Source organism: Anguilla rostrata, chromosome 4, assembly GCF_018555375.3.
Source record: "Anguilla rostrata isolate EN2019 chromosome 4, ASM1855537v3, whole genome shotgun sequence".
NCBI classification, from domain to species: domain Eukaryota; kingdom Metazoa; phylum Chordata; class Actinopteri; order Anguilliformes; family Anguillidae; genus Anguilla; species Anguilla rostrata.
The window spans coordinates 38,631,839-38,654,535 of NC_057936.1; the positions used below are offsets into that span (position 1 = coordinate 38,631,839).

General features: G+C 47.7%; 1 protein-coding gene across 1 annotated transcript in view; it reads right to left on the reverse strand.

Annotated features, from left to right (window-relative positions):
- kmt2ca (lysine (K)-specific methyltransferase 2Ca) overlaps positions 1-22,697 on the reverse strand; it is a 149,859-nt gene that overhangs the window by 66,074 nt on the left and 61,088 nt on the right. Inside the window, exons 9-13 of the mRNA XM_064334063.1 lie at positions 17,366-17,531; positions 16,234-16,405; positions 13,146-13,260; positions 8,734-8,909; positions 7,242-7,405 (exon numbers count right to left, since the gene is read on the reverse strand). Coding sequence (XP_064190133.1) covers positions 7,242-7,405; positions 8,734-8,909; positions 13,146-13,260; positions 16,234-16,405; positions 17,366-17,531 — 793 coding nt within the window. The remainder of the gene's footprint in view (positions 1-7,241; positions 7,406-8,733; positions 8,910-13,145; positions 13,261-16,233; positions 16,406-17,365; positions 17,532-22,697) is intronic.

A 22,697-nucleotide genomic window follows, 5' to 3' on the forward strand; every position in this document is an offset into this window, starting at 1 on the left:
AAGGAGAATCAAGTGAAAGTCACATTTCAGAAGTGAGGCCTCAACGCAACCAACACTCATGTAGGTCAAAATACTGGTGTTGTTGTCTTCTGTCACTTTGCCAGTCACATCAGTCCAGTGTGAAAACACAGACATTAAAGGAAGAATTTGGGAGAGAAAAAAAAAAGGCAACGTGCCTGTTAAACTGTCACAAGTACCAGAAAGAAATATGGCACCCCTGGCACTCCAAATAAGCATTGGAATTGAACTACCAGGACCGTAGACTTACAGTGCACCGTCTGGGTCATGCATATTTAAATTGTGTTATCTACATTCATTTCAGTGCAGAAGTACTGACAAATATGTAAACCTACTTGTGTAAAAATTAGAGTTTATAAAAAAATAATTAATTTAAAATGATCCAATTCTATAAACTGAGGTAGTAGACATATTGCGGCCCTGTTCAGACATACTGAACAGGGCCGTAGACTGGTCATTTATCCAAACATGTCTGTGGCGCAATTGCTTCTATTTTAGCAATTATTATTCTAGTACCATTATTTGTACACCAAACTAAAATTAATCTCTGCAAAATAACTTGACTCCGAGACCAGTTTTTAAGTTCACAAAATAATTATTCTCAGACAACAGAGACTACGCATAGCCAAAAACTATAGCAAACATGAAACAGATCAAAAATGATCTTACAAAAACTGAACCGATGGCCAAAATGTCATGTTTCACAAGGAAAATGTAGTATGTCCACGTATGTGTCCCACCCCTTCTTCCTCTCAAACCGGTTTGCTGTAAGATGTAAGGTAAAATCATGGGCTGTAGCCAACACAGTAGGAGAATATGGACACCGGTCAGATTCAGAACAATGGACAGCTCCTCTAAATGCTGCCTGTAAGCCAGTGGCAATGGAAGTCTATGGTAAATTGGGTTATTACATTAGGCATAGGCTATGTGAAACATACTCATCAAATGAATGCACTAATGAAAAGTAAACAATGTTTTTAACATGCCGTAACTTAGTTAGCTCAAATTATGTGTACGACTTGTGCAGTGTCAATACCAAACACTCCAAATACTTCATTGGAAAATCTATTTTAATTATATTACCAACAGTATTTGAGTCTGCTCAGTTTCAGGACCCCCACCCATTCCATACCAGCAGGGGAACTTCAGACTCCAATCATATAATTTTAAACTGTGCCACTCACACACACACAAATGCATTTTTAACACAAACATTTTTTCCACACTAATATTTAACACTCTTCATTTTGATGTCAGCATTTGTGGCCACTTTCTACTAAAGTGACACATTAAATATTAGAAATATTTCCAAATATTAATTTCTGCTTTGACAGTCAAACTTAGATCATCGCCACACAACAGACGAAATGAGTCTATATGGATATGAAACTCTAAGTTGCCTCGTGAACGGAAACTGCTCCTACGCAGACTGCTCCACGCTTGCGTTTCAGAGATACTGTACAAAGTGGTGGGCATACAGAGAAGGAGTGGAGATTTTGGGGGAACACGTCTTTGTATCAAAGGAGGGAGAGATAACCTGAGAGAAACATGGCTGGCACAACAAGAAAACGTGTGATGCATTCGCTTGGCACAGGCTAGCATTAGCCCCATTAAGCCCCTCTTAAATCAATGACCAGATCAAAGCCAGATAAGCCGAGTGCTTGGGGGGTGGTATTTTTAAACCTATGAAGCAGGCTTCAACAGGAATGCTCACAGACCAACACAGCAGCAGCAACTATGAAGGCCTTCAGTAGACCGTCCCTAAGTTACCCCTGTGTCACTGAGGTTCTTTTATTTTGATGCTGGGTAACTGTGTGATGGTGCCATTAGTGAACATAGTGTGACAGCGCAGTCTCTCCAGCCCTGTAGGCGAAAAGGTCCTCACGAGTCTGGCTCTGGTTTACATTCTAGGGAAGTCGGGCAAGTCACAAAGACTGACAGACTGAGGCAAGGCCCTTGGCTGACTTCTCACACCTCAAAGACCAACACACATACACAAAAACATGAACAAACTTGGAATGTTCAGACATGGGGCCCCTGGGATGGATAAGGAATGGAATAAGGAGAGTCCTGAGAGAAAGAGAGAGAGAGAGACAGAGAGGAATGGAGGAGGGAGAGTCCTGAGAGAGAGAGAGAGAGAGAGGAATGGAGGAGGGAGAGTCCTGAGAGAGAGAGAAAGAGAGAGAGAGGAACGGAGGAGGGAGAGTCCTGAGAGAGACAGAGAAAAAGAGATAGACAGAATGAGAGAGAAACCGAGAGGAACAATATATATATAGACATCGAATCAATATATATGCAAAGTAAGTTCAATAAAAATTGGCAAAAAAATGAACTGAATATTTCACTCAAGAACATGGGGTGAGGCACGGCTACAGTTTGAGCCCAAACTTGTTCAGTATTTAAATTAATTAGTTAGCGGTGTTACTGGAAAAATCTACAGCTCCTGGTTTCACTAAACAATGCGGAATTTGAATTCCTGCTCAATGCAGAAGACCTGGTGCTGCTGTCATCCACAGCACAGGGGCTACAGAAGCATCTGGACCCGCTGGAGAAATACTGTCAAAACTGGGCCTTGCCAGTAAATTTGACAAGACAAAAAATTACAGTGTGGTCTTCCAAATAAAGCCCAGACACTCTTTACTCTTTGCTTTACTCTAGGAAATACCGCCCTAGAACATAAACTAAGTTATGATTATATTGGAATAAAAATCAGTGCATCAGTAAGATTAGGTCTAAGCAGTCAATGCATTAAAACAGTGGTTCCCAATCATGCCAAGGAGGGCTAAGTTAATGCAGGTCATTCTTTCATTCCAACCAATCACTTCACCTGCCGATTTCACCAATTAGTTCCCTCCTCTCTGGTTGACGGTGTGTTAATGAGTGAAATCAGCAGGTGTAGCAGTTGATTGTGATGACAACCTGCATACTGTTGGTCCTCCATGGCACAGGACTGGGCACGACAGCAGTAAAAGAAAAACCCTGTATAGCTTTTTGCGCAATCAAAAAAGATTCCATAAAATAAACATTCCCAGTGGAATCTGGACAAACCTGAATTGTGCTATATGGAAGTGAAATATGGGGTCCAGTCAGTCAGCAAAACTATAGTATGGGATGGGAAAAACATCCAGCTGAAATTCTGCATGCAAAAATGTCCTACAGGTAAATAGGAATACTCCAAATAATGCATGCAGGGTGGAATTAAGAGAGATATCCAATTCTTATTCAAGTCCAGAGAAGGGCATTAAATTTTATTGAGCATCTAAAAACTAGCCTGGAAAACTCATTACAATATAAGGCACTAAAAACCCAAGAGGTCACCCCAGGAAAGTGTCTCCTCAGTCAGCTGGTTCTGAACCTATCTGAACTAACCCATACCTAACACAAACCACTTCACTGCTTCACAACTTTCAATTAGAGTCAACCAAACTATGAAACAATTCAAAACCATATATTTGGAACATTGGAAGACCAGTACCAAATCCCAAATAAACCAAACTATTGGGCCCTAAACAGAGATTACACACAGGCAGGATATCTCTTCTTCTAGTAGAGACAGATCGTGACCAAGTGCAGGCTGGGTGATCACACCTTAGCCATTGAAAAGACGGACACAAAGAAGAACGTTTATGTGGTCACTAAGACAGGAGAGGTGAAAACAGAGATGCACTTCCTCCTAGACTCATATTTCTCAAATTTTCTTAATTTATAATCAGATTTTCTTACCCAGCAAATCACTTTCCCACTCGCAGCACACAGAGATAGAGAGAGAGAGGCAGAGAGATAGAGAGAGAGAGGCAGAGAGACAGAGAGTGAGAGATGGAGAGAGAGAGGCAGAGAGATAGAGAGAGAGAGGCAGAGAGACAGAGACAGAAAGTGAGAGAGATAGAGAGAGAGAGAGGCAGAGAGACAGAGACAGAGAGATAGAGAGAGAGAGGCAGAGACACAGAGACAGAGAGATAGAGAGAGAGAGGCAGAGACACAGAGACAGGGAGTGAGAGACATCGCACCGAAGGATCACACTGTGCCTGCCTGAGAGGCGCTCTCAGGCGTCTGACACTGTGGGGCTGTCACAGAGATCCAGGCCTGACTCAGAGCAGCGGAGCTGCCAGCGTGCCACCGGCCTCCTGACAGAGAGAAACGGAGGAGCGGTGAGCAGACGGTACACCCCAGCTCAGGGGGGCCGGTGTCAGGTACAGGGTCAGCACCGCCCCCCGCCCCTCCAGAGGGAGGTAGAGCTCTGACTCACCCTGACTCAAGAAATCAATAAAGGCTCCACGCGTCTCACCCGGTAGCCAGGACAGATCACTCACAGAGCGCAGAGAGCGGCGACGCTCGGCTCTTAGACACCCTCAGCGTGACGCGGCGTTAAACACGCCGGCTCGTAAACCTGGAGGGCGGAGCTCCCGAAGCCCACACAAGGCCGGCGCGTCCCGCAGCACAGCGCGGTGTGGAACCCGGGCCGGATACGCCGATAACATGCTGAATGTGAAAAAAGTCACTCTGGAGCGTTTCCGAGCAAAACACACTTCAGTCAAGGTGCGCTGCTCCTTTTCATCAAGGCACCAGGCTTCGGCATGAGGGCATCTGGATTTTGTTTTTGTGCAAAGAATACCGATCGCCTTGGAAGCGGCAGGGATTCTGTTCAGCACCTCAATCCCCTCCATTTTAAATCTTTTTAATATGCTAGAAGCAAATAATAATGCCAATAATAATTGTTCTTGTTGCTATTATTATTATTATTAGTAGTAGTAGTAGTAGTACTAGTAGTAGTATTAGTATAATTATTAGTATTAATATTATTATTATTATGTAAATGGTGTTCTATAAAGAAGTTTACTTGATTGATAATGACCGCCATTCTTTCTTATGATTAAAGCCATGAGCCATTTTCTTTTTCCGAGTTTCCTCTTTCTGAAAAACTGACCCGGGAAAGATTTAATCAGCATTTCAGTCCCAGTCCTCAAGACTGTAGGTGCTCTAATTGCAGTAATCAGCGGTGAGCAATCAAAAGCCAACCGTACAATTAAGGCGCAAAGGTGCGTGTGCCTAAGCGAGACCTGTCCAACCTCATCTAGCTCAGCGATACTACACCAGGTTCAGCTAATTGAGGTCTCGGCTGACTGATGATTCATCCATCAGCTGAATCGGGTCATAGCGCCGGGCTCCCTTGGTGGATAACACTGGACACCACCGCGGTAACTGATTGATTCATTGAGATAATTAAGATACAGCAATGTGTCGATTGCTTAAAAAGTCTCTTGCTGCTGGAGGACAGCACTGCAGAAGACAGGAACACATCATGACCCTATGTATTATTCATTTATTTATTTGTATTTTTTTTTAATCATAAATGATCGTTATTATTATCAATTCTCTGGAGAGGCACATTCAGATGGAGAAATGAGCTGCTCCAGGAGGTGCAGTTCAGTTCAAACTCCTCGCTCCACACACTCCACACATCTTCACGCGTGGAGGTCCGTACGCACCGTCTGAGGTCCGCGCTGCGGATGAGGCCTTAACGCAGGATTCCGAAAGGGCACGCTGGACCCGCCCCCCCCACCCCACCCGTTACTGCACCCTACACTACCGCACCTTTCCCTAGCCTGAGCCAAGCCTCACGGTACAGCACAGTCTCTGAGCAGCCGGGCCACCTCAGCAAGGGCACAATCACATTCACCCTGTTGACAAGCCCCCATTTCTGAGGTCCGCGAACCCTGCAGCTACAAGCAGCCAGCCGGTGTCATCGGCCAAGTAGATCTTTTCATCTCATTTCCCCGGAGAGGAGGAAACCAGCCCAATTTCTCGGGGTGAGAAACAACAGCTCCGACACAAACCACCTTTGGCTTTCCGTGATTGGATTCTGTCAGATTCCGCTTAGGCGAAAAAGGCTGCAATTAATGCGCTGATTTATATTTCTTTCTTTACGGAAGGGAGGGGCAGCGATGCGTAAGCCTTTCTCCATACGCCGCGGCCTACACACAAGAGCCAACAACGAGCACTCATCTGTCCAAATATAGCATTAGCATGACAAGGGAATACCTCTGGCAGTCCAATCCAACTAAATAACCACACAGCAATACACCTCTTTGTTATTACAAACATTACAATAGCCAGCAAACGGCTTGTGTAGTTGACAAGGTAAAATCAACACTACAAAACAAACGGTTGACGGTTTTTTTCTTCTTTTGCAGCTTTAGTTCACCTATCAAAGCCCTTTATTTGTTTTGCAGATCGTGAAATATCAGAAAGGAAAGGAAACAGTCTCAAGAGCCGAGAGAGTCCGGGGGGAGGACGAACACCTTCACTGCAATTACCTTCCGGATAGTCACACACTTCCCCCTCTCTCCCCCTTACTACTGGTCTCAAGTGTGCATCCCTTCGCACAATGTCAGTGCCATTGCGATTAACGCTAACATGCTATACTAATGCTAACCCATTTCCTTCCTGAAGAAATTCCATTTACAAATGAATGAGTTGACCTATTCAGAGGAGAAATGGGCAAGACAGCTCAACACAAAATGGGCAAGATGGCTCAACTCCAAAGGAAAAGCTGTTCCCTTACAAAACTGTTGGAAAACGTATCTGACCAACCCCTGTAAACCTAGCCTCTTTATGCCAATAATTGGTGATATCTTAGACGTAAGTCTGCATTCTCAGAAGCATTTAGTACACATCCTGCAGTCTGCATATGCACAGGGCACAAACCGTCCCTCCACCGAGGTTTGAAAACTACTCTTAATCCCAGAGTAAGAAGCACTGGAATGCTGCTTGGCTCCAGGATTAACAACGGGCGCTCCCTGGGAGCAGGCTGGTTTTTCTTCACAATATCAAAAAGAAAATTCTAACAAGGTTCTCCTTCTTGCAGACTTAAAAGCATTAATTAGATTGACCTGGCTAGATAAAAGGTTAAATGGGGCCACGATGCAAAGTAGGTGTTGCTTTTTAAACTTTTATAGCCACATCAAGCTAATAAAATCTTTTCGACTTTTGAAAAAGGAAAATATTGGACTTCTTTTTTTTTTTTTTTAGACTTAATGCCAATTTTACCGCGCATCCTAAACCAATTTGTTCCCCAATCCGGAATGGCCAATCAGACATGTAGGCATATCCCGTCACTGCAACTGCCCTGTCAATTCACGAGGACCCACGCGGGCGCACACTCGGTCAGCTCCCGTTTCTTTAGCCACCAGCTGGACTGTGAACCGTTCGAGTCTGAGACTCACCCGAGGCAGGCTCTGGAGCGGGCGCGGCCATCTCCTGGGCCGGGTCGCTCTGGGTCTGGGCAGGGTCCCGCTCCGCTTGCTTGCAGGCGGTGCAGACGTAGTCGTCCCTCTGCGGGGCCTCCACGTCGCCCCCCGCCTGCCTCTCACAGTCAGCGTGGAACCACCTTCCGGAAGGATCCAGACAAGGACGTCGGTCGAAAGTTTAAACGGCCACGACAAAAAAAAAAAGTAACTAAAAAAAGTACCGTTCTTAAAGGAGCAGTTTTTGCCAATTTTTCTAATTCTTTGGAAGGGATGGATCCTGGGGACACCCTTGAATGTTTATAAGAAGGTACAGTCTAACAGCTCTTTTGTGCAGCAGGCCTGATGCTTCTTACCACAGGTGCCTAGTACACCTCACACCCCCACCACGACTTCTGTGCCTTCCAAACAGTCACGGTCCAAGGACAGTCCCCAAGGAGAACGCGGTTGGGCACACGTGTGACACGTGCTACTCGGGGCAAAGTGCGTTCCAGCACCAACATTAAGACTTTTTTTCAGCCCAATATTTGAGTCTATAGCAGCTTCAAGGTTATCCAGCTAAATGCAAAAAATGCTCGCCTGTGACGACAGGGACATCACACAGACAAGGAGAAGTGCTAAGTATTGAAAATGTGATGAACAGAAAAATTGCGGTTGTTATTTCACTTTCAGCTCTACTTCTCTGAATGACTGTTAAATGGGAAGCACGATTGCCATTTTCAGCTGCTCAGAAAAAAAAAAAAAAAATCCCCAAGAAAAATCTCACAATACGATTGTATTTCTTCCCTCAGTATAAAAATGAACTTTTGACCTGAGCAGCAATGAGTGGAAGGAATAAAGATTTAATTGCTGGAAAGCCTCACAAACATCAGTTGAGGAAAATCTAATTAATGTGCCAGCCCCTTAATCCATGCATTCCTGCTTACATTTGAATCCTAACGAACGGTTAAATAAAGAAAATCTAATTCATTTGCAAAAGGCATTACATGGAACATTTGCAAAGATATTACTGTGTAAACTGCATTAAAACAGATGTGAACAGTATAAAAGCCAGAAACGTATTCATTACTAAATTTTCACTATTTTGGACATGTGCTTGTATGTACCATTTCTTTATTGTGATGAATTAAGACCAGACACAACAGCAATTTAAAAAAGCCTCACCTATATTTAAAATTGTGCTTAAGAATATGTTACACACAAGTGCAAGGATATATGGACCAAATCAATGGTTGATGACATTGAAATTTTCACAGTGCACTTTTGGCTATGACAAGAGGGCAGCTGTGCCCTTCCTTTTACAGGTGCAACAGAAAAGGTGTCCTACCTTTATTACAGGTGTGACAGAATAACATTTCTGTCCTACCTTTATTACAGGTGTGACAGAATAACAGGTGTGTCCTAGGATGAGAGAAGAACAATGATGTCCGACCTCCTACAGGTATGAGAGGGCAGATGTGTCATACGGTACCTTTTGCAGGAGTGACAGGAGAGCAGGTCTTTGTGGAGCTCGGGTTTCAGGGACTTCCCACACAGGGGGCAGGGCGCCGAAGAGTCCTGCTGCTGGTAGCAGCCCTCACACAGCGGGCAGCTGTGGTGCCACTGGCCACTGGTCCTGGTGCCGCACTGAATGCACACTCTGCAGTTCTGGTGGCACACGGCGCAAGGGGATCAGTCACAGCACCAAAACGCTAGACGAGCAATTCTTTTGGAGCCCGAGTGCATAATAGATCAGAAGCCGTTCCTGAGGACGTTAGAGCAGATCGTTAGGCAGGCAAAAAAATTGCAGGGCTATGCTGTACAACCAGAGAGTCACGGGGACCGAGACGACCATTACAGTCACCTAAACGAAATCCAATTCAGAAGCTTTCTGACCAAACAAGAGCCAGAGGATAGGACAAAAACAGAGACATAGTAAAAAATAAAAAATACAGGGGGAAAAAATAAAAGAAACTGGGTGTGTTACCATAGGAACGCGACAGTCCAGCTACGAAGGCATCCACAAGACGTTAAACGAATGATTTTTCTTATCTTCACAATTAGTGTTTCCACGATCAAGCGATTATCCTTCGGTCTTCCTGTTAAGTGCCGGAGCATTTATCTGACATGTACATCTCAGATCTTCTGCGGACCAATTACATGCAAGCTGCCAACAGGTGGAGTTAAGATAAAGAACCGTGCACAAGGGCAGAACGCCATGATTCAAAGCCACTGAGCCCATTAACCTTCACCTCTTCTTTGCACTGATGTCATTCTCCCCGCTATATCACTTGGATCACTCCACTCGGTCTGTGCTGTCCTGCTTCCATTCGACTCACTCACACACGCAATACCACCGTCTGACACTGGCACGCACTCCACAGGTTAGCAGTCAGGACGATAAGAACATGATACACCGTGATAACAAAAGGCTATTCGGCCCATCTATAGAAGGCTCACCATTTACCTACAACACAGAGAGTGTCCGGCACTTAGTCTCTGCCTCTGGGATACGACACGGCAAGCTGCTCCACGCATTGACAAATCTGTGTAAAGAAATATTTCCGGAATTTACTTTTGGTTGACTTCCACCTATGCCCCCATGTTCCGCTGGCAGAGCGCAACCTGAAGAATCTTTTGCAGCCACCGTGATTTCTTTCCTTTTTTGTCCAGGTCACGTTTCTGAAGTACCAACGGCATTTTGGTTTTGAAGAGTGCAGGTCGAAGGTGGCCCAAAGCAATGAGCATCCTCCCGTTCCTTCCCGATGGCGACCTTATCGTTTCAGCCGTCATCCAAGATCACGGACGAGCGTCGCTCCAGAGGCGCGGGGCTGCTGTGGCGAGCGGCGAACGGGCGGATCTGCTCGTGCAGACATTTGGAGAGGGGGCTGTCGCCGGGATGAAAGCGTTGGCTCTGGTGCCTGCCCAGGGAACGCTCACGTCCAATGGCCCGGAGTCTCGAGTTACCCCGCTGGCTGTCAGGCGAGACCTCGCCCGCCCTGTCCACAAAGGGTGAGACGGTCGAGACGGTCGGAAATCCAGGCGGGAGGTTGGGGATTTTGGGACTTGAAAGGGGGCTCCGACCACAGAGGGCCCTGATTTCCTTGGCAGCCGCCAGTGTTTTCTCAGATGGGGGTGGGGGGGGGGGTCTTGGTGGGATAAGGGGGGATTAATTACAGGAAAGCCCGCCGGCTAATCAGTCTGAGATCAGAGGGCTAAACTCCGCCCCCTCCTCTCCAAGCCCCACCTAGCCTGACTGCACCAGCGACTCTGGCAGAATAATGCACAATGCTTTTATCTACATCTCAGTGTTAAAGGAAATATCCAGTTCCCAAACATCTCCATCGTGAGTGGACGTGGAATTGTGCTTCTTTTCCTTGAACATGCCGAGTGCTGCGGTATTTTCCATTCAAGACCAATACGCCTGGTACAGCTACGCTGGCCAAGTCCTTCCATATCTCTCACCATCCACTCCATGCACAGGGCTTTGCGCACAGGAATTCGAGAAACGATAAGGGAAACGGGTTTCGGTGGATATTGCGGTGATCAATCACTAGAACTGGGCACAGGGTTTACTGGCACAGATCTTTTGAGGTTTGGCAGGTTCCACAGTGCCCTGCCATTCCGCATTTACAGTGCGCCAATACAGCAGGAAAAAAAGACACATGCAGCTATAGAATCCCTCGAGAAACTGCAATGACAGGTCAGGAATCTCTCTTTCATCTCTCTTCTGTTCTGCAGATGAGTGGTATTATGTCATTGGGGGCAACGATTCACTCCACACCAAAGCAAAGCTGCAAAGGCTTTCTGCCAACACGAGCGACAGGGAGCTGACTGGGAGACGAAGGGTTCTGGAACTTTCCTCGTAGGCAGCAAACACCCCCGCACGCCACCTCCTGCAATCACCTAAAAGCGCAGCGGGGGTTTTCCATGAGGAGGGTCTCCGGGGGGGAATTAGCATTTTAAAAGAAGGACTGATTAAAACCCATTGTACCGGGGAAAGGGAGAATGAACAGCCTGTTCCGAATGGCAGAATGGTTTCCAAAATGGACAAGGGGTGGACAAAGAAGAAGAAGAAAAAAAAAAAAAAACCTTGAAATAAGACAAAACAAAAACAACAAAAATAAATCCCAAATGGAGTCTCCAGACCCAGTGCTTGGGGTTGTGGAGTGCACAGCAAAACCCAGAGACTGGAACAGAGCTTGTCAAAACCTGGCAGCATGTACCGTTGCCCAGGTTTGCAAGCGACCTGCTAACAACGATGCAAGCTTAAAGAGAGCCACACCGCTGCCCATGAGGGAAACCTGCCAACCGGACCCACACCATCCAGCTCTTCTGTCACTCACTGCTGCTCTCTCTAACCCAGCCTGTCAATCACTGCTGGTCTCTCTAACCCAGCCTGTCAATCACTGCTGCTCTCTCTAACCCAGCCTGTCACTCACTACTGCTCTCTCTAACCCAGCCTGTCACTCACTGCTGCTCTCTCTAACCCAGCCAGTCAATCACTGCAGCTCTCTCTAACCCAGCCTGTCACTCACTGCTGCTCTCTCTAACCCAGCACATCAATCACTGCTGCTCTCTCTAACCCAGCCTGTCAATTACTGCACCTCTCTCTAACCCAGCCTGTCACTCACTGCTCCTCTCTCTAACCTAGCATGTCACTCACTGCTGCTCTCTAACCCAGCCTGCCAATCACTGCTGCTCTCTCTAACCCAGCCTGTCAATCACTGCTGCTCTCTCTAACCCAGCCTGTCAATCACTGCTGCTCTCCTTAGCCCAGCCTGTCACTCACTGCTGCTCTCTCTAACCCAGCCTGTCACTCACTGCTGCTCTCTCTACCCCAGCCCGTCAATCACTGCTGCTCTCTCTAACCCAGCCTGTCAATCACTGCTGCTCTCTCTAACCCAGCCTGTCAATCACTACTGCTCTCTCTAACCCAGCCTTTCACTCACTGCTGCTCTCTCTAACCCAGCCTTTCACTCACTGCTGCTCTCTCTAACCCAGCCTTTCACTCACTGCTGCTCTCTCTAACCCAGCCTGTCACGCACTGCTGCTCTCTCTAACCCAGCCTGTCAATCACTACTGCTCTCTTTAACCCAGCCTGTCAGTCACTGCTGCTCTCTCTAACCCAGCCTGTCATTCATCACTGCTCTCTCTAACCCAGCCTGTCACTCACTGCTGCTCTCTCTAACCCAGCCTGTGTCACTCACTGCACCTCTCTCTAACCCAGCCTGTCACTCACTGCACCTCTCTCTAACCCAGCCTGTCACTCACTGTGCCTCTCTCTAACCCAGCCTGTGTCACTCACTGCACCTCTCTCTAACCCAGCCTGTCACTCACTGCGCCTCTCTCTAACCCAGCCTGTGTCACTCACTGCGCCTCTCTCTAACCCAGCCTGTCACTCACTGCGCCTCTCTCTAACCCAGCCTGTGTCCCTCACTGCCCCCCTTCTCCAATCCAGCCTGTATCACTCAGTACTGCTCTCAGTAACCCAGCCTGTGTCACTCACTACTCTTCTGCATAACCCAGCCTGCATGCGGCTGAGAGATGAAAAAGACATTAAAGTAAAATGGTTATTTTCAGCACTCTGAGAGCGAGGGGTAGAGTGAGGGGGAGGGAAGTGGGCAGGGGAGGCTGTGCAGTAGCACAGGAGGAAAATTATTCCAGCAAATAGAACTTCACTGCTCAATTAAAACGCTGCGTTTCCCATGCTTCAGACATACACCAAGAGCTACGCTACAGCACACTGCTATAATACTCCACAGCGTATTCTCCCTCATACCATACACTCTAACAACACACATACGATACTCTCATACAGTTTACTCAAATGACCATACATTGCACTCGGTTTGCTACTATCATCAAGTCATGCCTTTTACTCTGTGCCCTGACACTTCATACCTTACACCTCCAGCCATTGGTGGGAATAGTATCCATCACTGGCTGCAGGCAGAATGTGTGATAGCCCTTGTCACACATATCACAGACCAACATCTTGCTGTCCTCTCCAGGGTTCCTGAAAGTCAAGAAGAAAAATAAATTGATTAAGGAACAAGTAATTGATACTGCTTTACCTGCGGGCAATGGAAAACAAGTCACTGTTCTCACCGTTCAAAAAAAAAACAAAAGAAAAACTAGAAATACTGCCTCGCGGTTGTATGCCTCCGCCAACCAGTAGCCAGTATGGATATAAAATGTCATCACTTCATCATTTTATCCTATTAGACAATTGTGTGAAACTTTGTCATAATTAGCGTATGAATTCTTATTAAAACGTGTTTTGTGAGGTCACAGTGACCTTGGCCTTTGACCACCAAAATCTAATCGGAGTCAAAGTGGACGACTGTGCCAAATTTGAAGAAATTCCCTCAGGGCGTTCCTGAGATATCGCATTCCCGAGAATCGGGACGGACAGACGGACGGACAACCCGAAAACATAATGCCTCCGGCCACGGCTGTGCCGTCACGGAGGCATAAAAAAGCCAATATCCCCGGGAACTGCCAAAAGCACATACAAAAATACGCTCTTCTCAGAACCACATGATGTCAGCTACAACTTCTTATCACATCGCGGTTCGAAAGTTGTTGCACAGACATGAGTCAGGGGAAGACACCTCGCGTGAGGCCAGCGTTGCCAGATTTTAAAATGGTGAACCCGCCCAAAGCCATTTTTCCCTGCACAACAACATAAAAAGTAGCCCAACTGGGCAGGGATTCGCCCAAACTGGCAACACTGCGTGCAGCTCAACAGGTGGACTTGTGGACGCCCCAAGCAGCAGCAGAGGTTGCAGGCGTATGATGAAAAACCTTTGTTTTGGCCAAATGAATCCCTACCATCCCTGGGTGACGCTAAAGTTAGCTGCATGGCACCCCGCAGATCCCATACTTAGGCCCATCTATTCACTAGAACAGTGCCCTAAAATGAGCAGCAACCCGTTGGGCATCATTTTGACTGATGACACATGGCCTCCAGGAGTGAGCACACCTTCTGCAAGACAGGCCACATGGGCACACACACACACACACACACACACACGCACAGTCCAAACAACACTAGAACTCTAAGGAGCCATATTTTAGTGCCATAAAAATTTCCTTTCCTGAAAAAAAAAATCCTAAGACATTAAAGATTTGTTACCTGGCTATTTTTTTTTTTTTAAGAAATAAATTTGAACGTGGACCCTGTGATTTATGACAGTTGGGGGAATGCAGAGAACAATCAAAGCCGCAGGCCGGGGTTTCACGCCAATGCAAATCCGCGGTAAATGAGAACGTCATCTGATATTTACAGCTGCGGAGGAGCGTCATTAAACCCGGTTCTCTCTCGCTCTCGCTCTCCCTCTTGCCCTCACTCGCTCCCTCTCTCTCTCTCGCTCCCTCTCTCTCAGCTACACCCTGTCCTTGCTTCGCCCCTCCGCCCCCCCGCCCCCAGCCACCTCTTGCTGCGGCCTATTTTAAGAGCAGCCCTCTGCCCCACCTCACCCTCTCCTCCAATCCCCTGCTTCCCAGACGCAGGGCCGCTGCTAATGCACTCAGACCGCCATTAATAAAAACTGAGTCATCGCTCAGGGTCGACTCATTCATCCTCGTGGACCAGACCTTGGCGGGCCTTCGAAACAGCGGGAGGCGCAACGCCTACTTTCGCCGGTGCCAATTCTGTTTTGCGAACCTCAAACCTACTCTACCCCCTCATGAACATCTCTGTGCTCTTCAGACACCATAAATCAACTCCCCAGAGCTCCATCCCCCTCATCAATGTGTGCGCTCTTCAAATACCATAAACCAACTCTCCAAAACTCCACCCCCTTTGTGAATATCCCTGCACACTGGAACTTGTGTATTTGCATGAGTGGTTTGCCCATTTTCCAAACTAATGAAGTCCACTTATTTTAAAGCCTCTGCAAAAACAAAAATAAATCAGACTTTTTTTCCCCCCTGAAAATCAGACTGCATGCTGCCAGCTAGCCAAAGGTTGATAACTAAAGCCATCTCCACCCCCTTTCATGAATGTCTATTTTCAAACACCATAAACAAACTCCAAACAGCTCCGCCCCCCTCATGAATATTCGTACCGACACAGACTCCAGAGCTCTGCAGTCATCTGCAAATCGGTTTCTGATGTTTATCAAACGCTCGCTTCACGGGTTCCCGCAGGAAAACGCTCCGTTAACCTGCAGAGGCGTGTGAGCGCGGCGGCCCGCCTCCACCGCCAACGTCTGAGCAGCCGCCAAAATGATTAAGAGAGAGGGAGAACGAAGGAGGTGAAAACTAAATTAAAATTCGCGAGCCTTCTTATCTGCCCCTCCTGAGCCCCTGCACGTTCTGTCGGCGTTGAGCCGAGCCGGGCTTCCTTTCCACCCTCTCTCATCCGTGCTCCGCGCTCAGAATTATACCCCCGTTATCAGCGGGACTCTCCCGGCACGGGCGTGACTTACGGCGCCCGCACGGCTACGATTTAAGGCTGGGAAACGGGATCCCAGGACAAGGGATTCTGGCACCAAAAAAAAATAAAGTGTGGGACTTTTTTGCATTATGAACACAATTAGAAATAAAAAATGTTCCATGCTCAACCTGACAAATGAGCCGGTGTGATTGCATCAATTGAACCGCGTATTTTTAAACGAGCTTTCAACGCGCGTCGTCTCTTCGGCGCGTGCTTTTCTGGGATCTCCAGCAAACCCGCATGTAATTTCTGCGAAGAAAGCAAGCGGCCTCGGTGGAAATGTAAAACACGCTTGTGAATCTGCACGAGGAACGCACGGACGCCCAAGCCGGATAATAACATTAGACGTGGAAAATCCAGGGGACGCACGCAGACAAAAAGAGCGAGAACGACGACGACGACGGGCGCTCGAGGGGATGGGCGGGCCTCACAGGTAAGAGAAGCTGCGGGTTGGCTGGCCGCTGGTGCGCGGGGGTGACGGGCGCGAGGGTTCGCGGGCGCCGGGGGGAGGGGGGAGGGGGGACAGACGCGAGGGGCGGGACTCACTTGCACGTCTGGCAGACCTTGCACTCGGGGCACTGCCAGCCGGCCCTCTTCAGCGGGCTCACGGTGACGTCCAGGCACAGGCCGTGGTAGTGCTGGCCGCAGCTCGTGCAGAAGAGCCGGTCCAGCAGGTCGCCGGGGCCGTCGCACAGGGCGCAGTTCGCCGCGTCCTCGTCTGCCGTGGCAACGATAAGAGAGGCAGAGACGTTAGGCGCCGGTCCACAAACAGATCAATCCATCGGTCATAAATCACAAACAGACAAAATGGAACAACGTGAAAAAAGGGAGCCGTAACAGAGTTACGAGGCTATTCTCTTTGAAACAGCCCTGTCTAATAAGCGCACATGCATGTATCACGCGTACCGCATCGTAAATCTTTTTCACTTCCCAAACAAGTTCCGTATTAATACACGGGTGGGAGCGTGGCTTTCCGCCTCGTCCTGTGTGACTGCAGATGTCCATGGTGCCTGAAATGGGGGGGACTACGCATAAAGCATCGTAATGTCTACATGGTGAATCCAAAGTGTCTAAAAATAACCTGTAATAAAAGCTGAGAATGTGCAGTTTGTCTAAATGTGAATTGTTTGAATACAAATATAAAATTGTGGAGTACAGAGCCAAATCGAGAAAAAACGTGTATTAGTCCGAAACATTATGAAGCTCACTGTATATCATGAGAACTGCACAGCTTTTTATGGTCTATTGTCCACATACAGGCATACACACGCACACACACGCGCACACGCACACGTGCACGCTCACAGGCACACACACACAAACAGGCACACAGGCACAAAGGCACGCGCGCGCACACACACACACACACACTTGGCAGTGTAGCATAATGGGTAGGGAACTGGGCTTGCAATTCTAAGGTTATAGTGGTTTGAATCATTTGTGGGGCATGGGTATTGTACCATTCGGCAAAGGACTTACCCTGAATTGCTTCAGTAAATACCCAGCAAAATAAATGGATTGTAGGCAAATAATATAAATGGCATGAATAAGAGAGTATGCTATACGGCTAAATAACGTAGAAATAGGGACGTGTCATTATATATACGAGAACACAAATTTACATCTAACATCTGAACATTAGGTGTCTTCCAGTTAGGCAAACGCTGGCCAAACGTACATCTGCGGAGGGCCAGCTGGACGTGCTCCGGGCAGTGGAGGGTGCGGCTGCTGATGTCCTGAAAGGTCCCGGCGGTGGCGGCAGCGCAGGGGTAGTGGTACAAGCGGACGCACTTCTCCACGCAGCACTTGATGGACGCTCCAAGGCGCTTACAGTATGCACAGTGCTGCATGGGGGGGGAAGGACAATGGACACGGTTACAACCTCACCTCATACAGAACCCAGTCATGAACTCAGTCTGATGGGATAATAAACACACCTTTACTGAGGACATAAATAAGTACAATAAATGCATCTCGTGATGACTATAAAAAACTTCTAAGCAGAAAGCAACTTAAGAATAATGAGAAACTAAAACATACAATAATATCCTAATAAAAATGCATTCAGTATTATTTATTTGCTAATGATTAAAGTGACAAGGCGAATAATGAGGGAAAAATCCCAGCAAAAAGAAAATGCACTTCATGAACATCCAATTAAAATGCAGCTGTGCCACGGTGTGCAGGGCAGAATTTAAGCAAGCGCTGGGCAACGTCAAGACTCTTACAGTCCAATGGCCACTTGAATCTTAGTAACGGAAAAAGCAAAGACTGTGTATGCTGCCTGCTTACGTTCTGAGGAGTGTTTCAATATGGCCGAGACTTCAAGTCAGAATCTAGCAACTGCCATTAGCATGCTGGCTGGTGGGTGGGTGGGTGGGTGGGGGGGGGGGGTCCAGTTAATTTGTCAACTTAGAAATACTTTGGAGTATTCTGCTTATTTATCCTAGAAGAACTTTGAAAACTATAAAAATATACGGCTGCGAGGAAAAACTACTTTAGCAGAATCTACGAGAGCAGAAATTTATGGCAGGTTTCCAAAAACATCAAAAGCAGATTTTTTCTGACAAGAGAGTAGCAGTAAAGTGCTGCACTGGCACCAGCATTAGAAGCGCAGCAGCCTGAAGACCGCAGACCTTTGCCTCCATCTGCTATTTTCCAGAGCGCGAGACCACGCAAAGCATCGTGGGAGAAAAAAGTAAAACCCATACATGCGGCAGTCGGAGGGAACCGAGCCAAACCTGGACACGTAAGCCGCCCGGGCCTTCCAGGGCCGACGCGTTTGTGAGGTCGCGGTTTTTTCCACAGACGGTAATCTTTATGGATGTGTCCTCTCCAATAAGGATGGCGAAGCGCGCGACAGAAAGGCGGAATTGAGCAGAAAGAAAATTGCATGGCCTTCCATCAACCTTTCCATCTACTTTCACTGAGAGAAGCAGCCGGGGGGCTGGGCCGTTTGCTTATTTCCCCAACAACTAATTCCAGGTCCAAGATGATTTATGGCAGCAGGCAAAACGCAATATGGCAAGTGTGAAAAATTTAATTCAATATGTTAATATACAGATGTTTTATGAAGCCATCAATGGCATGAATACGCTTGGAAATGCCAGAAAGGAACCTGTGCTGTCATACATGCACACAGGAACGCACGCATACACAAACATGGACATGCATGCGCACACACGCCTGCAGTGGTAAGTGCAACACACAGCTACCCATGCAATAGCATGTACATACATACACACACAAAAGTCAAACACTTACATACTTTATTTAACACAACATAACATAATGATAGGAACAGGCCATTCAGCCCAACAATGCTCACCATTTTCCTGACTAAACTAGTGCTTTGATTACCTACAGACTAGATAATATCTAACACAGTATCAAGCCTATTCCTGAAAATCCCCAGAGTTTCTGCCTCTACTACGTGACCTGCAAGGCTGTTATTTTTTAAGCGTTGAATAAATAATAAAAAATAAAAACACGAGAAATAACTACCCAGGATGGAATCCCTCTGGTTATAATCAACTAACTTAGCTAGCATTTTACTAAATAGCAATGACCAAAGGAACCCCTGTGCTAGGAAATATTTTTGTTGGTCTCGGAACAGAATACAACCAAAATTTACCCGGAATCAGATTACAATATTGTAATAAACTACAGCTAATGTTAGCATATAACAATAAGGGCGAACTAACTACAATAATAAAAAAAATGTACTTTCGGAGCAGAACAGTTGTACCTTGCCTGTAATATGGGGGTTTTGTTTCAACAAAAAACCCAAACTAATACCAAATACACACTTGAAAGCGCAATATAATCCTGTAACAAACTTTTTCGAACACCCTTCACTTTTTCCACCACAAACAGGAAGTGTGTGTTAGACACATTTGAAATACTTTTAACCTTCAGACACTTTAGGCTGCACAATAATGACAATTTCAAAAGAAACATCCACTTTCACCAAGGTGCCAAAACCTTCATGTGCTATGTTTTGGTTTGTAACATGTTTCCTTAAAATTTCTAGGCCGCCTGCAGGAGTGTTTACAAATTTGATGAAAATAAAAGGAGTTGAAGGTAATAAAATTACATATTTGAGCCGTGCCTGATACAAACACAAAAACATGCAAAGACACGCACACGCACACACGCACTTGCATGTACACACACAAACACACAGCAAGGTACACACACAAAAAAGCAGGCTTGGCATTTGGCTCCAGCGTAAATGAGAGATGTGCAGGCAGTTTAGCACATTACGGGCACAAACACAATTACGGGAATATGACAGCGGGGCGGGGCTGAGCAGAGTGGGAGCAGAGCAGAGCGGGGGCTGAGAGGGGCTGAGCAGAGCAGAGCGGGGGCTGAGAGGGGCAGAGCAGAGCAGAGTGGGGGCTGAGAGGGGCAGAGCAGAGCAGAGCGGGGCTGAGCAGAGCAGAGTGGGGCTGAGAGGGGCAGAGCAGAGCAGAGTGGGGGCTGAGAGGGCAGAGCAGAGCAGAGTGGGGGCTGAGAGGGCTGAGCAGAGCAGAGTGGGGGCTGAGAGGGCTGAGCAGAGCAGAGTGGGCTGAGAGGGGCAGAGCAGAGGAGCGGGGCTGAGAGGGCTGAGCAGAGCAGAGTGGGGCTGAGAGGGGCTGAGCAGAGCAGAGTGGGGCTGAGAGGGCAGAGCAGAGCAGAGTGGGCTGAGAGGGCTGAGCAGAGCAGAGCGGCGGAGGCTGAGAGGGGCAGGCAAGCAGGAGAGAGCAGAGTGGGGGGCTGAGAGGGGAGACAGAGCAGGAGCGGAGCTGAGAGGGGCTGAGCAGAGCAGAGTGGGGGGCTGAGAGGGGCTGAGCAAGAGCAGAGTGGGGGCTGAGAGGGGCTGAGCAGAGCAGAGCGGGGCTAGAGGCAGGGGCAGAGCAGAGCAGAGGGGGCTGAGAGGGGCTGAGCAGAGCAGAGCGGGGCTGAGAGGGGCAGAGCAGAGCAGAGGCTGAGAGGGGCTGAGCAGAGCAGAGTGGGGGCTGAGAGGGGCGAGCAGAGCAGGGAGTGGGGCTGAGAGGGGCTGAGCAGAGCAGAGTGGGGGCTAGAGGGGCGACGAGCAGAGCAGAGGGGGCTGAGAGGGGCTGAGCAGAGCAGATGGGCGGAGGGCGAGCAGAGCGGGGCTGAGAGGGGCTGAGCAGAGCAGAGTGGGGCTGAGAGGGGCAGAGCAGAGCAGAGCGGGGCTGAGAGGGGCTGAGCAGAGCGGGGGCTGAGAGGGGCTGAGCAGAGCAGAGGGGGCTGAGAGGGGCTGAGCAGAGCAGGGGGGCTGAGAGGGGCTGAGCAGAGCAGAGCTGAGAGGGCGGGCTGAGAGGCTGAGCAGAAGCAGAGGGGCAGAGAGGGCTGAGCAGAGCAGAGTGGGGGCTGAGAGGGGCTGAGCAGAGCAGAGCGGGGGCTGAGAGGGGCTGAGCAGAGCAGAGTGGGGGCTGAGAGGGGCTGAGCAGAGCAGAGCAGGGGCTGAGCAGAGCAGAGTGGGGGCTGAGAGGGGCTGAGCGGGGCAGAGTGGGGGCTGAGAGGGGCAGAGCAGAGCAGAGTGGGGGCAGAGTGGGGGCTGGCTGAACGCCGGCTGGGGCGGCCCTCCCGAGCGCCGTGACCTTTCCGTTTCACAGCTGAGTGAGCCGCGCTGCCAGAGGCGACCTTTCCCCGCGCCTGATCCATCACCCCGCTCCGCCACTCTTTCTAGGAGCCCCGCCCCACGCTGCACTTCTGTTTCTGCAGCGTGCGGCCCTGCCCAGGGCAGCCAGCATTTCATCACACACCCTCCATTCACACAAACGCACGTTTACCAGCGGTGTATCAAAAGATGTACCCCTGGAAAATGGGCAGCTAATGCATTTTGTTTTTTTTCCATTTGCTGGCAAGATGTGGAAAACCCATGTTACTACAGAAAAGAATTTGTGATTCGCACAGAAAAAGTGAGCATTACACAGAAACGAGTCACCCCTTTCAGTGACAAAAAAACAGGAAATACACGTCTAGCTTTATAATGGCACTTTGGGTCTATCTAAAATATTCTGAAGGATCAGCATAATAAAAGGAAACCAACAGTCATTTGAAAACTGCAGCACAAGAAAACACATTTCAAAAGACATTTCCAGAGGCATTTATCAACCAACAGTTCTAGAAGCAGTTTGTGGAGCCAAGTCATCAGAAACCGCCTTTGCGTCAGCCGACTTTTGAATGTAACCATCCCTAAGCTTGTTTTGAGCACACAATTCATCTCAAATATCCTTATAGCACTTCTCTTAGATAATGGCTTTCAGTTTCTCCAAAATTCTCCAAGATTCCTTCTTTATAAATGAACAAACATATAGCATATATCAATTAAGCACAAAGTTTATGCCCTACTGTTTTCTTTTTTGAGAATTCAAGATGAGTAGCCTTTTTTGCTAGTAGGTATCAACTTTAGGCTGCTTTAGCTAAATACAACATCGTATTTTGCTTTTGCTGTGTCTTTCAAAAACTGACATTAAAAAAATCCAGTTTAAAGCTTTCATTATTAGTTACAAACTAAAAGTATTTACAGCTAAAAATGAAAACCCATTTAAAAATAAGGCAAGAGTAATGCAAGGAACAATTCCAGTTGCTAAAATATACAGAAGGAACGTAGCTTGAACTCACTTCACAAGCTTTTAGTATTTCAGAGTTCAGAACAAGCCACATTCCCCATGGATTCCTACCTGTGAGCTTCTACTTTAGTAGGAGGCTAAGGGGCAGGTTTGCTCTAGAAATTATACTAGGAGCCAGCTTGCATGATTGGCTAACCAGCCAACAATGACCAGGGAGTGACCTAGCAACAGCCCGACATTGTTTTTTGTCCCCAGCAAATCAATGGAAGATGAAAAGGTTGAGGCTACCTGCTCTCAGAGCACCTGCAGTGTCTGGTGCAGCTAGAACAATCACTAGTGTTGCTGAGACAGAAGTTACACTGCATGTACAAAAGTATGTGGACACCTGACATCTAAAATTTCATCCAAAAGTACGGGCATTAAAAT